General features: G+C 44.4%; 1 protein-coding gene across 1 annotated transcript in view; it reads right to left on the reverse strand.

The window, feature by feature from the left end:
• Window positions 1-651: 651 nt before the first annotated feature.
• Window positions 652-13,986, reverse strand: part of LOC122412126 (uncharacterized) — a 234,239-nt gene continuing 220,904 nt past the window's right edge. The window contains exon 5 of the mRNA XM_043421449.1: window positions 652-6,995. Within this exon, the coding sequence (XP_043277384.1) occupies window positions 2,787-6,995 (4,209 nt within the window). The 3' untranslated portion in view covers window positions 652-2,786. The remainder of the gene's footprint in view (window positions 6,996-13,986) is intronic.

A 13,986-nucleotide genomic window follows, 5' to 3' on the forward strand; every position in this document is an offset into this window, starting at 1 on the left:
TGGGCGCGTGGCCTTTTACATTCTCGCACTCAGTCTACGAGTTTGAGAAAACAAAGGAAAAAGATTCGGGACGTAGAAGAAAAAACGGGTCTCTCGCTCGGTCTCTCTCGGGCAACCGCGAGAAGTGAGATTCACTGATAAACGAGCGGGTGTTTCTCATTTCGTTTGAGATTTCGGTCCATCCTCGTCGTGTCGGAACGAGGACGAAACCCCAGGGCTCGGCAAGCACATGGGCGGGGCAAAACTCGCGCATCGTTCTCTCCAAACCCTCTCGCTTCTTCACCAACGTTTCTTTTTTCCTTTTCTTTTTTTTTGGTCCACTGCGTGGGCGCTTTGATTCCCGAGTGGCCGCGTGTTCGTCTCTGTGAGCACTTTTAAGTACGAGACACTGTGAGACGAATGGAGCATTGAAGAGATGAATTAAATTGTTGGGCCTGAGGGTGTGCACGGATCCGAAAATCAAGAATAAACTAATTTTTTAAAATTTCAAAAAAATAAACAGAAGTTGAGACATTTTTGTAGAGGAAAAAAAATGATAGATTTTCACGAACCTAAGTGCGAGTAATCTTTGAAATTTTCCATTTCGTTGAATAATTGCGAAGCTTGAAAAAAATAAAACGATTTAGGGAAAATAAATAGTGGACACACAGATTAATTTTTCCATTAAGTTTCATATATAGGTACTTTTTATTTTCATTAATGATGAGTGGTGTGATTCTTTATAATCGATTCTATAATATACATCATACCGTCCAGTATTATACATAATTACAGTTGTAAACCTTTTTTCCTTCGTATATCGTTTTCCTCACCTCTCGTTTATCATTTTTTCACACAATATTATTTTCGCTGGATTACACATTCCTTTCAAATACGTCACATTTTTTTTCGTTTTTCATTTATTTAACTTATAGGATTACGTGGTCGTATTTTCGGTTGATCGTGCTTTCGTCATCCTTTTAGTTGTCGTATGCGAAGCGAGTGTGTGACCTTTAGCAAAGGATATAACGACACATGCATGTAGAAAAAGGTTTATTCATTTTTCTCTTCTTGACGAGCATAACGATAGATCGAGTGTTTCCCGTGTGTATGTGGGTTTTTGTGGCTTTTTAAATGTGTTCGAGAGTCACAGAGCCCATGTGGCTCAAGTGATGTTTAGCCGAATAGTTGGAAAAAAAAAAAAAAAACACAAATGTCATGAAATTGTATGTACAACAACAAAAGTGGTGAATTAGACAGAAGCGACTGTTACGTTGCCGAGTGCGAGAGACGTAATAATTGGATGATTCCACAAAGGTCGTGGGGATGTTTGTTATGCGCATGATATCACCGAGAATCTTTCATTTGTTGAAAAATAATTAAAAAAATAGTAATAATATTAATAATAATAATAGTATTGATGATAAAGATAATAATAGTAATGATAATAATAATATTAATAAAATAATAATAATGAGTATCGAGTGAAACAAAGAGAGACAGAGATTCTCGATTCGGTCTATGCGCATGAGATATGAAGCACTGCAACATCGAGATTTCGGAGACAAACCGAAGGTCGTTCGGCTGCGTCAAAAATCTTCACAATTTATATTTAACGTTATTTTATGTTAAATTCATTTTTCAATTATTATTATTATTATTTTTTTTTCAAATCGTTTTATCCTCCTTAGTTCACTTACCAAAAACACCCTTAACACTCGATTGCTTCAAGACGTCACACGATTCGTTTAATTCTAAAAAGGAGGAAGTTTTCACACGGCAGTTCCGCTACTGGCCGCCATTACAGAGTAACGTTTATAGGATTCCCTAGGAAACAAATAAATAAAATCTATCTATGCTCCTCCATCCCTCATCGTCTTGAATTTTCGTTTATAAATCTACGTCGTAGTTTTTTTTTTCTTATTTTACGACGAACAGTGTGATTTAGACAGCGTGAGTTTCCAATTCCTTGACAATGCCCGATTTCTGTTACGAGCAGATACGTCGTTAGCTATTGATTTTGTTCAATAAACTCTTCTCGTTTTATTTATTGCAAATTTTCTTCTACTAGCTGCCATTTATATTTATTCCTTCGCACCTCTTTCATTTTTTTCTCTCTACTCTGGCTAATTTCTTCAGTTGCCTTCTTTTATTGCGCTCAATTTTACAAAACGGTCGCGGACTGAGCTGGTCAGCGACTTTGCTCGATTATTTCCTCTTCGTGTCGACGTAAAATCGTTTCCAGTCTACATTTCAATTAATTACCCGAATACATCGATAGTAGGTATATACAGCGATACCAGAGAATGATTAATGATTAAATAGTTTTAATGCGTACTCAACTAATCGTACGTAATAATCACAACGACGATAAAATTTCGTTCCGGCAATAATCATTCGTTTTTTTTCTTGTTTGTTTGTTTGTTTGTTTTTTTTTTTTTTTCACCGGTTACGCGAAACACGAATCATTAGCGCGTTTGATTTTTTATTTACTTCCTTCGTGTTCCGATTTTAATACTGCCGTATCCAGCACTAATCACGGTTGTCCAACATTATTCACGACGCGAAATTCTTACCCGATAAAAGAGACGGAGAAAGAGAAATGAATCGTCGGAACATTGGCCGTCTCAAGCGAGGATGTCGAGTTAATTGCAGTGAATTATTTCTACTCTTCCATTGCGATAGTTTCGCATCGATTCACTGGAGAATTTGTAAGTTCACTCATACGAGAATTTGGCATCACAGGCTCGGCGTTTCACAGCCGTTCCGAAGTAGTGATAATCATTAATCCGATCGTAAAATACCGGTCACGAGATACTACTCGACATGATTGTCAAGTCTCTATGAGCCTGAGGATCTCGCGAATGTGCATCCCTGACAGCTCTTGATCCGAAAATACGATCGCATCCAGGAATAGTGCATCTGACCCCGTCGTCCTCGTGTCGTTCGTCAAAAGTATTTGGCGACGAGACCGGTGACACCTCGTTGCGACTCATTTGGGAATCTTCGGTTAAACGCTCGTGACTCATCCTCGTTAAGTGATTCAATTGGTTGAGACGCTGCTGCGTGAGACCGTTGAGCCCAACGAGATGGCTCGCGAACGAGGACAGTCCTGGAAAGCCTGCGCCCAAGTGAGGTGGCATCAGAAGATGGGGAGGTGGAATCCTGGCTGCCAGATCAACCGAACCCAGAGGATAGTTGAGTCCACTCATTGCAGAATCGGCGTACCATCTGGCTAAAAGATCATTGTGCAACAAAGGATTAATGCTCGCTGAGTTATCGTCCATTCGAGGTGAAAGACTGGCCGGCAGACTTGACGACAGGGGCGGACTCGAGGTGGTAGACAACAATTTTCTGTGGAGATTCAGATTCGCCGAGTGCCGATCCCGCGATCTTTTAGATGGGAAAGCTGCGTTGCAGCCTTCAACGCTGCAACGATGCATCAGCTTGAGATGAACATTCTGATAGTGGGTCTTGACGCCAAAGTGATTTTGAAAAACTTTGCCGCAAGCCGTACAACGACGTGGATTTTCACGGTCCAACGGTACTTCCTGAGTGCTGACGAAACCGCCGTTCTCAAAGCGCGCATAAGTAATCAGACTATTGTCCGTATCCATATCCGTTGTCGAGGGCGAAACGCTGCATGAACGAGAGCCACGAGAGTATTTGTTGAGGATGCTGTTGTTGTTGTTGTTGTTGTTGTTGTTGTTGTTGTTGTTGTTGATGATGATGTTGGCGCTGCTGTTGTCCTGGATCAAGGTAGGGCTGACGGAAGTGCTGATTGGGCTGATAGAGATTCTGCCATGCCTCGATGCTGGCCTCGTGTCGATTGTGCGGCTGCTGGGGATGCTGATCAGACCTGCTGACACCTCCGTTGCTGCTGTTACTGCTGCTTCTTCTGCGCCGTCTTCTATGATGCAGCCTCTGTCCGTTCCCGCCTTGAACGGGATCGATCTCGTTGTCGTCATCGTCATCGTGTGACCCTGCGACAAGGACTCGAGTTGACGCAAAGCATTCGAGGACTCGTGGGACTCGAGTTCGTCTTTAGCGTGAGTTATTATGCCGCCGATCGAGCTCGTAGTTACACGGGAGGGTGATACATCGGGACGCTCACCTTCACGATTTTCAAGACGTCCTTCGTCCTTTCGTCCCAAACGTTCCACCTCATCGTCATCCTCGTCCTCGCCCTCATCCTCGATCACCTCTTTCTTCATGATTGCGGCCGACGCTGCCATCAACGCTGATTCACCAACCGCCATTGCCGTTACCGCTGCCATTGCCGCTGCAGTTTTTCGTACTTCCTCGTACGTCGCCGCTTCCGCTTCTCTCGCCAGTGTCTCCTCTCTCCCCTGTCTCCTAGGCCCATCTTCGTTACTGGATGACAGTCGGTCCATCAATTTATCAGCATCGCGTATGTTTTTTGGAGCGGAATCAACGGAGCGTCGTGATTTACGACGCTGCAGAAGTTTTTCGCTATCGCTCAAGGCGAGACACGTCGGTGCTTCGGAACGGTAAGGCGCGTCGGGGTCCGATGGCGATGAGCTGTCAACCGTTGAACTCACTTTTTTCGACTCCGGACTATGAGCTATTTTGGGCGATCTCGTCGAATTGTTTGCGCGCGAACTCAAATCTCGTGGTTCTTCTTGATCTTCTTGTTCATCTTTATGATTTTTGCCAGTTTTTTTATCTTGACACGTAACATTTGCTGAATTGGTCTCCTTTCTTTCACGTTCCCTTACGGTGGGTGACCGTGAGACGGAGTCACCCTCGTGCTGCAGACTCCTCGGTGACGGGGTACCGTTTTTCCGTTGCTCAGCCTCGAGTCTCGACATCGACATGTCCTCCGGTTGATCCTGGAACACACCGTCGTTCGATGAATCACCGTCAGTCGAAGACATGTTTGCTTCCGTTGGCATAGCGCATCGCGTCGGGCGTTGTGACTTTCTCTTGTGAACGCTGCGAGTATTGAACGATGAGTTTGATGCTCTATGCGCGTTGAAAGATACGGATTGTTGATCGACGGTGCTTATCGAGTCGGTGTCGTCCATGCTGTCTGCGTTGCTCATGAGATCTTCGTCGGCTCCGTCGTGCGATAATTTTGGTCTCTTGGCAAGGCTGTAGGGCACTGTTTGTTCGTCGTCATCCCTAATTGTACGCCCGATAGTTGAAAGGTTCATCTCATCGCCGACTATCACGATACCTTCTTCGTCGTCATCCTCGTCATCGTCGTCGTCATCCTCCTCGCCCTCGAGTATTATCGATGGTGTTTGCGAGGATGGCGACGCACCTGCCGTGCTGGTAGTGCTGGGTGGTCCTTTCAATTGACTGTTCGTAGTTGTCGGAGTCGACGAAGTGTACAGAGACATCGGTATTGTGCTGTGAGCCGTCGTCGTTGCCGCCGTTGTCGTTATCATTCGTTGATGGATAGCCTCGTCGTAAGACATCGGTTGGCTCTGCGTCGACGATAAGTCAAGATGCTTAAAATCAAGGGCGCACAGTGATGCTGGTGAACGAAGATCCGGTGGTGGAGTGAGAAGTGGAAACGAGCCAAACGGCAGATGATTCAATCCGCTCGGGGGCACGGGCAGACCCATCTGCTGTGGCAGGACGAGAGCGTGGGCCATCGATGATCTACCGTCGTGCGGAGATATTTTTCGTCGTAAATGCGGCGAATGTAATTTCGGATTTGGATTAGCGCTGTGACGATTTCTCGATCGTCTTGAGCTGAACTTTGTGTTGCAACCTTTAACAGTGCATTGATGCATCTCACGGAGATGAACAGCACTGAAGTGAATCTTCAATGCTCCCTTGTCGCAGAATGTCTTCATGCAAACGTTGCATTGTACTCTTTTCTTCCCCGTAGTGGGATTGATAAAAGGCGTGCCCAGGTTCGGTGGCAACGTTGACGTTGTGCCCCACTGGCTACGCTTACCGGGTGAGTGTGATTTCCGTCCTGGCAATCCTGGTGGTCTCCCAAGTGGAGCTGCTGCGCCTTGCAATGACAGCGGACGTAGCCGTTGCTTGTCTGTGTGTTGCTGTTGGGGTTGTTGCTGCTGGTGTTTCGTCGAAGAATCCCGACGACTAAGGTTCAGTGCACTGCCGGAGTTTTCGTCATCGTCGTCGTCTTCCTCGCTACCAAACTCGCTACTCTTTTCCCCCACGCTATGCCCATCTCCGATAGCACCAGCCATACTGGCCAAACCGGCTGCAGCGTTTCCGCTCAATTTCGCCATTGCTGGATGAGAAAAATGAGCTGGAAAATTTGGCGGTAGAGCACCCGAGGAACCAGCTACGGCGAGCGGATGTCCGAATGCCAATGCCGAAGCTGATATTGGCGCCACGGGCATCGGTGGCCTCAATTGCGAGGAACCATGGTGCGGAGGGCTCTGCGGGCTCTGGGGGAAATTCCTCATGGATTTTCTCTGACTCTGCATAAACTGATCGAGAGAATGCGGCGGCAACGGGAATCCCGGCAAGCCTAAGCTACCAAGTTCACGAAAATCAAATGGTTGCATGCTTTGCAGTCGATTGAGTGGTGATACAGTTAAATGTAGATTGTTCGTGTTTTCGAGACTAACGTGCGGCGTCGAATTCGATGTCACGCAATTCGATGCGGAATTAATCGTGGTCGAAGTGTAATGATGCTTTGAAGCGGACGGTGACATGGAAGGATGCGATACCGACGACGAGGACGAAGATTGTGACTGCTGCGACGATAGTGGAGGCGGTGGAGGTGGCAAAGGTGGTGGCAATCGCGAACCTGGCAAACGGCAGTGTAGCATATGCAAAGATGGTGGCAAATGGGCAAGCGGCATAGTAGGCGGTGAAGGTCGTCTGCTAGGTGACATAGCATCCGACGCTGGCGTACCGGTAGCCAGCAGCAGTTGCTGCACGAACGGACGCGTCTCGGGGAATCTGAGGAACTGCTGTAATACCAGCGGTTCCTCCTCAGCCGAACAAATGCTCCATCGGTCCAGTAGAGGGCCGGGGTTTGGGCCAGCGGGATTTTGCGAGTCCTGGAATCATTAGAAAACAAAAAAAAACGTTGGGTAATGAGTCCATTAGAAAATTGTGGCGCCAATGAGTGTGTAAAATCTAGTTACATTCATCACAAGTTCAAAACCTTGAATTGCCAACTCAAAATCATCGAACGTGATGTTGAATCGGACATTTCTGATTATGAACTATCAGGTAAGCGAACGGAACTAATTTAAAAGTGGAATTATAGAAAATTCTTGGATACCGAATGCTAAAAAAAATGTTATACGATCGACGCAGTGTCTGAATGAGAAAAAAGGATGTTTTTTCGAAAGATCACTCGTCGCCCTCAAGTTTATCTCGCCACACCTCGTTGATATATAACGTAAACCACGTACTACAGTTTGTGATCTTAGAGTGTACTTTGTGTTCATGGATAGGATATAACAGACACGTGTGCGTGCGAGGCGGATTAAAATAATCCGCAGGGTCGATCCAGTTTCGAAATTGAGCAATGGTCTTCCGCGCACCGTTTTCGTTCAACGGGCAGGAAAAGTTAGAGACGAGTTTCTTATAAATTTAGGGTGACGGCGTATACATTTTCTGTCAGTTTGTCTCTATCTCTTTTGCATTCTGTCTCTCCATCTCTTTCATTCGTTCCTGAATATCTCTCGATTATCCGCGTCGTCGTCCCCCTTGCCTTGACTCGCGAGAGAGCTCGCTCCGCAGAGACTTTTGTATATTTATGCATACCAAACGTAGTCGGACGTAACGCAGGACGCGTGGCCAAGCTCCGCGACGCTTTTCGCGTCCCAGTGTATATTTCCTCAGCGGATTAAGAGAAGACCGCCCGGTGCGGCCGCTCGTTCGACAACGATGCTCCACGACGTTTTCGCCACGTATCTATATATGCCTGCGTATATGTATATCCAACGATGGCAAACACTTTGGTAAATCTTCATAGTTACAAGCGCGCATGGCTCTAACGATCCGGCAGCAATTTATAGATGGATACCGACTACTTTGACGTCTTTCTCCACTTTGTTTAATAGTTATCGAAGGGAAATGGAACGAGGCTAGAAAAAAGGAGTCGAAAAAAAGCTAAAATTGAATGCACGAGCTATTTATGCTGAATTATATGCGATAAAAGTAGCCGGACAATTAGGATCAATTCTTTATTATCCAGTAAAATTTTTGGTCAATAAACGAAGGCACATCCCTAGGATTTATAGCACTTTATACACGCACGGCGATAAACTACGCTACCCAAGCTACTCCTCCGTCGGCTTCTTCTGTCGCGCTTGTCCATCGACACTGTGAGGGAAAAGCAAGGCCGCGGTAAGGTCAGAGTTGCCTCGTAATGCGCTTCCGTGAATGGAATGCAACAAGACTAATAGAAGCAGCACGAAGATGATGGAAAAGAAACGAGGGACGTTGAAAATAAAGAAAAACGATGGAGAGAAAGAAGAAGCAGAACTGTCGAAGCCAAAGGTGATGTTACCGAGCAGGGTCGATACAAGCGGGTCCGTATCTAACCTCCTAGGATCGTAGAAGCGAGAGAATATAACACGAGGGGCGCAAGGAAACAGCAGCAACAGCGGGAGCTGAGACGAGCGGCTCCCCCTCGATGGATTTAAGTACAGGCCTCGAGATTAGCTATATATACCCGTCATAGAGGGACCCCCGGAGTAACACGGAGTATCATCCATCGTTGGTGGACCCTTGCCACATTATGTATACGTATATGCGCTATAAAAGCGGAGTAGCCGTTGCTACTTGACCGTCCATTAAGTAAATCTTCATTCTCTACCATTTAATCGCCCTCTCTCAAGCCCGATTTTGCTCTCTACTTCCAAAAAATTTTTTTCCACTCATTCCAATATTTCTCAGAGTGAAAATCTCCCGCGAAGGGAATTTGGCCTCGCGCATACGAGAACAGTATAACCTTATCGAAAACCGTTGCTCTCGATCGCTTCGCGAGCTGCGTGACGCCCGAGATCTATGAATATTTTTTTCAAACACACAAGATAAAAGGGACGCGAAGCGATGAACAAGAAAATCGAAAGAAGTACACGCGGATTCCGCGAACGGCAGAGCGTCCCCGTTAAACACTCGGCTTCTCTCCGTCATTTCGTTTCATCTCATTCTCTCGTCATCTTCGTCGTTACATAAAAGAAACGTTGGGACCTAAACTGCCGGGGTCTGAGAATGCAAAGGCTACCGGGCCGTCTCGCTCACTCGAATCAGAGAAAGAAGACCACCGTGGGACTCGCATTTTCAATCTCGCACGCGAGCATCATCCAGTAAAGCTCCTTCTGCATGCTATAAATAATTCCACTCTATTCTGTGGTTGTGCGTTGACACGCATGCTTAGACGGAGTTTATGGGTCTATTCGTTTGCTCGACTAATCGTTTTTTAAAAATTTCAGTTTTGTTTTTTTGTTTTTTTTTTTACATTTAAGTTCGATTTCGAGGAAATACGAAAAAAAATGAATAGAACGAATCTCTTCCTGAACGCGAAGACTTTTGATGCCTCCTCTTGGCATTCTTCACGTGCAATGCGGCATTTGCACACTCAGGGCGCGATGGAATTCGGGTCGCGCGCTACCACACATCACCGAGACACGAGCGTACATAACGCAGCGAGAGATGAAGTGCGGGCCGAGTTTGGAGGTTCACGAGGATCGTGAGAGAACTCGGACAAGGCAAAATGACGGAGATAGGGAGAGATAAAAAAAAAGAAGAACGCGACGAAAAGAAAGAAACAAAAGAGAGGGGAGAACGAGGCGAAGGAAGAAGGATAGAGAAACGGCGCCGAGAGCCGGAACGAGAAAAATATAAAAAAGGCTCGATCCTCTCCCATTCTTGCGGGAGCACACTTTGCTGAGACAAAATTCTCTGGACAAGAAAGTCCGGCGAGGGTTTCTCATCCTCCGCCGCTCTCCCGATTTGTTTCGATGAGAGAGTCACGAAGCCATCGGGAGTCGCGTGTCTCGACTTCATTCCTCGCTCTCCTAACACCCCCTTCACCTCCGTTTTTTCTTTCTCCTCCGCGATTTTCTCGCGTTTTGCCGGATCCCTCTCTAAAGCCCCGCCTCGCTAATGTATATCTAGCTTATTTAGCTGCTCTTTTCTTCCCTTCTTTCCCATCTCGTGCTCTCGTTTCTCTCTCTTCGCTCCCCGTTCTCGTTATTACCGATCTCCCGGACCGTGCGAACCCTTTTGCCTCGGAGAGGTGAGGCGCACCTGTGACGCCAGGAATCTCTTACTCAACCTTTCGGAATGATGTATAATTGTGATTATTAGCATTCGGACCTGGTGAAAATCGTCAAAATATTACTTTTCGACGTTTAGACCGTCTATTACTATAATACCGGGAGCACGTAATACTGGATACCGTTTTTTACACGTGGAAACAAAAATTCCTCTAATTCCAATTACTTCGAAAGCTGCAAATTAAGCGGTTTAAATATACATCGGACTCTCACAATTATTTTAGTTTTCAGAATAGTAATCAATCTTGAAAGAGTAATTTAGTTTTTTTCACGATTTATTATATCGGACGATTCACGATGCTTCGTTCCTAACGCGCCAGCAATTATTTGAATGCAAGATTGCTGTTCCCTTCGTTTTTCAAAAACAGCGCTAATCGATTCGTGAAATTGATGAATAGACGCGAGCACTCCCGTTCGAAAATCCGACCGAATCAACAGCGATTCCAATAACGTACGCACTCAGTCTTTTTCTTCAATTCTATCGATTACGGTCGCACGAACTCTGTTAAAAAATTGAGAAAATCAATAAAAATGAATTCACATAATTCGCCTATTCGTAATTAGAACCTTTCTCGTCGCACCTGTGATGGAAAACTTCCGGTTTGCGGAATGATACGTATATGCCACTCGAAGTGATGAATCTGTGACGAAACGCAGTGTGCACACTCGCACATTCGTTCGATAATACGAGAAACGCGGGGGTCGTCGCGTGTCTGGCGAACGTTATTCGTGACTCTCCTCGATTTCCTCGCCTTTTCCGGCATCTCTCGCAGAATTCAAGCTCGAATAACTGGAGAACGAGTTATAATACGGAGGAAAGCGGATAAACGTGACCTGGCTACATCAATATTTATATGTCCATATGTCTATTTGCGCGCATAAATTTATTTACCTGTAAATATTGAGGACACTAGAACGAAAGTAGATTCAAAGATTTTTAGTACTGCGCGCCTCAATTTAATTTGATGAGTCGGCAAAAATTTATTTGGAGAATGTATTCACTGAAAATTCGTATAAATTTGAAATTAATTGCAGCGAAAGCAATAAGTAGATCGAGAGATTATTATTTAAAATAATTCATCGAAATTTTCCATCTCAATTTGGCTCGAAGTCAAACTCGTTTACCAGAGAGTCTGATATTCACTGAATTTGCAAATTTTTCACCAACGTCAAACTCCGTTCAAAGCTACGGCATAAAAAACATTTTTTCAATAATATTGATACGCAAGCGATCGCTTCGAAACTTCATTTAAAAAGGTTTATTTCGACCATTTTTTCCACATCTGTATGAATAACTTGCATGTGTTCCCCACCTCTTCCCTCCCACCGCTCATTGTTACGAACACCTGAACGAAGCCGCCTTCACCTGTGCAAGAATCACTCCCTCTTTCATCCCCTCTTTTTCTTTCTTTTCCTAGGCGCGCACACGCAGCAACAGTAGTAGTGGTTACAGTAAGTTGTGAGCAGACTTGGAACGTGGAGGATCGCGCCGTCACGCGTCGTGTGGCGCCATCGAGCGGTAGCTTCCTCGTTCTTCGTACGCGACTCCCCGCACGAATCTTTTCATTAAGAACGTTCAATATCACCAATAATTGGCAATAAAAGTTCCAAAGAAGACGATTTTTTCGATCGTTAAGCACAAATTGGAACTAGGAATAGTTTCGACTGGGGGGTTTGAAATTTTGGTACGAAAAACATTGAAAATTTGACATTTATATATACTGATAAATGCTGCAACTATGTTGAGCTCCACGAGTGTGTAATTTATTTAAAAAACTCCTCGAATTTCAAAAAGAGTACAATCCTAATTTCGGAGTCGAAATTTTACGAGCTAAGATGCGATGAATTGTCGCAGTGTGAAAAGTTGATCGATCAACGAAACACACTCGATCGAATTACTGGAAACATCTCACGCTGCGAGGACTCGAATTGTTTGTAGTTTCATAAGTGTTGATTGTGTGTTGTACGAATTTGAGGCGTTAAAAAAATGAGAGACCCTGGGATAAATAAGCTCGAGGAGCTTGGGTGAAAAAGAAATAAAAGGTAAGAAGAAGGCAATCGAAGGTGCCATCCGTGACTGGACACCGCATATGATTTCACGCTCGGCGTATCTCTCACAGTCTTATTTCTCTCGTGTGTAGAAATCGTGAAGATCTCAAAGTTGGATTGTATCCGCTTTTAAATTGGATTGCAGTCACACACGGGCGTTCTTTCGTTCTGTACATCGCGCTATAGTATACATGTACGTATAAATGTTTCGAGCTCGCGACCTCTTCTAGCATCGTAATCTTTTTCTGCGTCTTCTTTTCTATCCTTCCTTGCGTCGTACTCTCGGTACAATCTTTTTTCTTCATCGATGGACCTCGTTAACGACCAAACGACTCGTTAAGACGTCCAGATATAAGCGACAGTGAGCGCGCGCGCTATTATATTTATCGGCAATGAGAAAATTTGTCTTTTAAAATAAAAATAATAAAAATGCGTTTATGATTTAAACAGCACATGCACGACGTGCCGATTTTTTCCCGAGCTTTCGCGGCGCTTGTCGTCGAGGCCCTCCGTGCTGCTGGCATCGAGAAATAAATCAAAATTCATTCGAACCGGATGGGACTCTCAGGCTGCGCGTTCGGACTCTCGTTTCATCCTATGCATACGCCACGCACGCATCCATGAATATGTAACAATTTTTTGTCTCTTCCTCGATGAGAGAGAAGACCCTACTTCAAACAAAATAACGAGTGAACTCAACCTGCTGCTCTCTTCCTGAACGGCCTACGGTACAAATCTTACAACAAAACCAGGAGAAAAAACTTTGGCACAATTTTCTCACGATCGGATATTAGTTCGTATATTTTTACTCTTCGTGTTTTTATTATTTTCGGAATATCGGAAGGTGCGAGAGGAAGAAATATCGCCAAACGAGTCGCTTCCAGACTTTGAGTTTTTATTCAATAAATTCAATTGAACCTACTGCGAAAGTGGCAGCTTCCCTGGAAACAGTACCTCAAAGAGACCATAAAATCAACGAAATTAGCTTTCGCTGTACAAGAGTCATGAATTCTGAGAACATTTTAAGATGAATTCAAGAATTTGTTCAAAAGTGTTGCTTGCTTTGGATTTTTCGGAAATAAGTCACAGCGGTAGTAGAAAAAAATGTCGGTTCACCGACGGAAGAATGGAAACTGCCAGTTTTTCGTTCCAATGCCCCCAAGTGTCAAATCCATTTTATCTATATAAATTAAAAATCTTTCCATATCGATATTTGAAAATCTTCATAGAAAATTTTCTGTAAAGAGCGCATATCGAGTGCTCGTTCAATTCACAAAAAGGGAGAAACGAGAATCTACGATCAACCTTTTTTGCGTCAAGACATTTTGATCCATTCTCTGCAATTGGCTCAAACCCCTCGAGCTAGAACGTCGGTTTTGTAGGGCGAATTCACACTGACGTTGGTACGTGGATAAATATGTGAACTCACAGATACACCATGGCTTTGATTATAACGGTCGGAAGAACGAAAACCAATTAGCAAGTCATCGTATGAAACGCGGAACATTTAGTCTCGTACTTCATGGAGCTCGGTGTCGTTTCATCGTTGGAAAAGTGAAAAAAATCGTTGCTCGAGCGAGTAATAATGAAATGCCTTTTGAATTATTTTAGGAATAAAATTAAGTTATTTTGGTATTTCGATTTTAGTTTTCGACCTCCAGGAAAGACGAATTTTTTCTCATTTCTATGAATTTGAAATGAAAAT

This window comes from Venturia canescens, chromosome 6 (genome assembly GCF_019457755.1).
Source record: "Venturia canescens isolate UGA chromosome 6, ASM1945775v1, whole genome shotgun sequence".
Classification (NCBI taxonomy): domain Eukaryota; kingdom Metazoa; phylum Arthropoda; class Insecta; order Hymenoptera; family Ichneumonidae; genus Venturia; species Venturia canescens.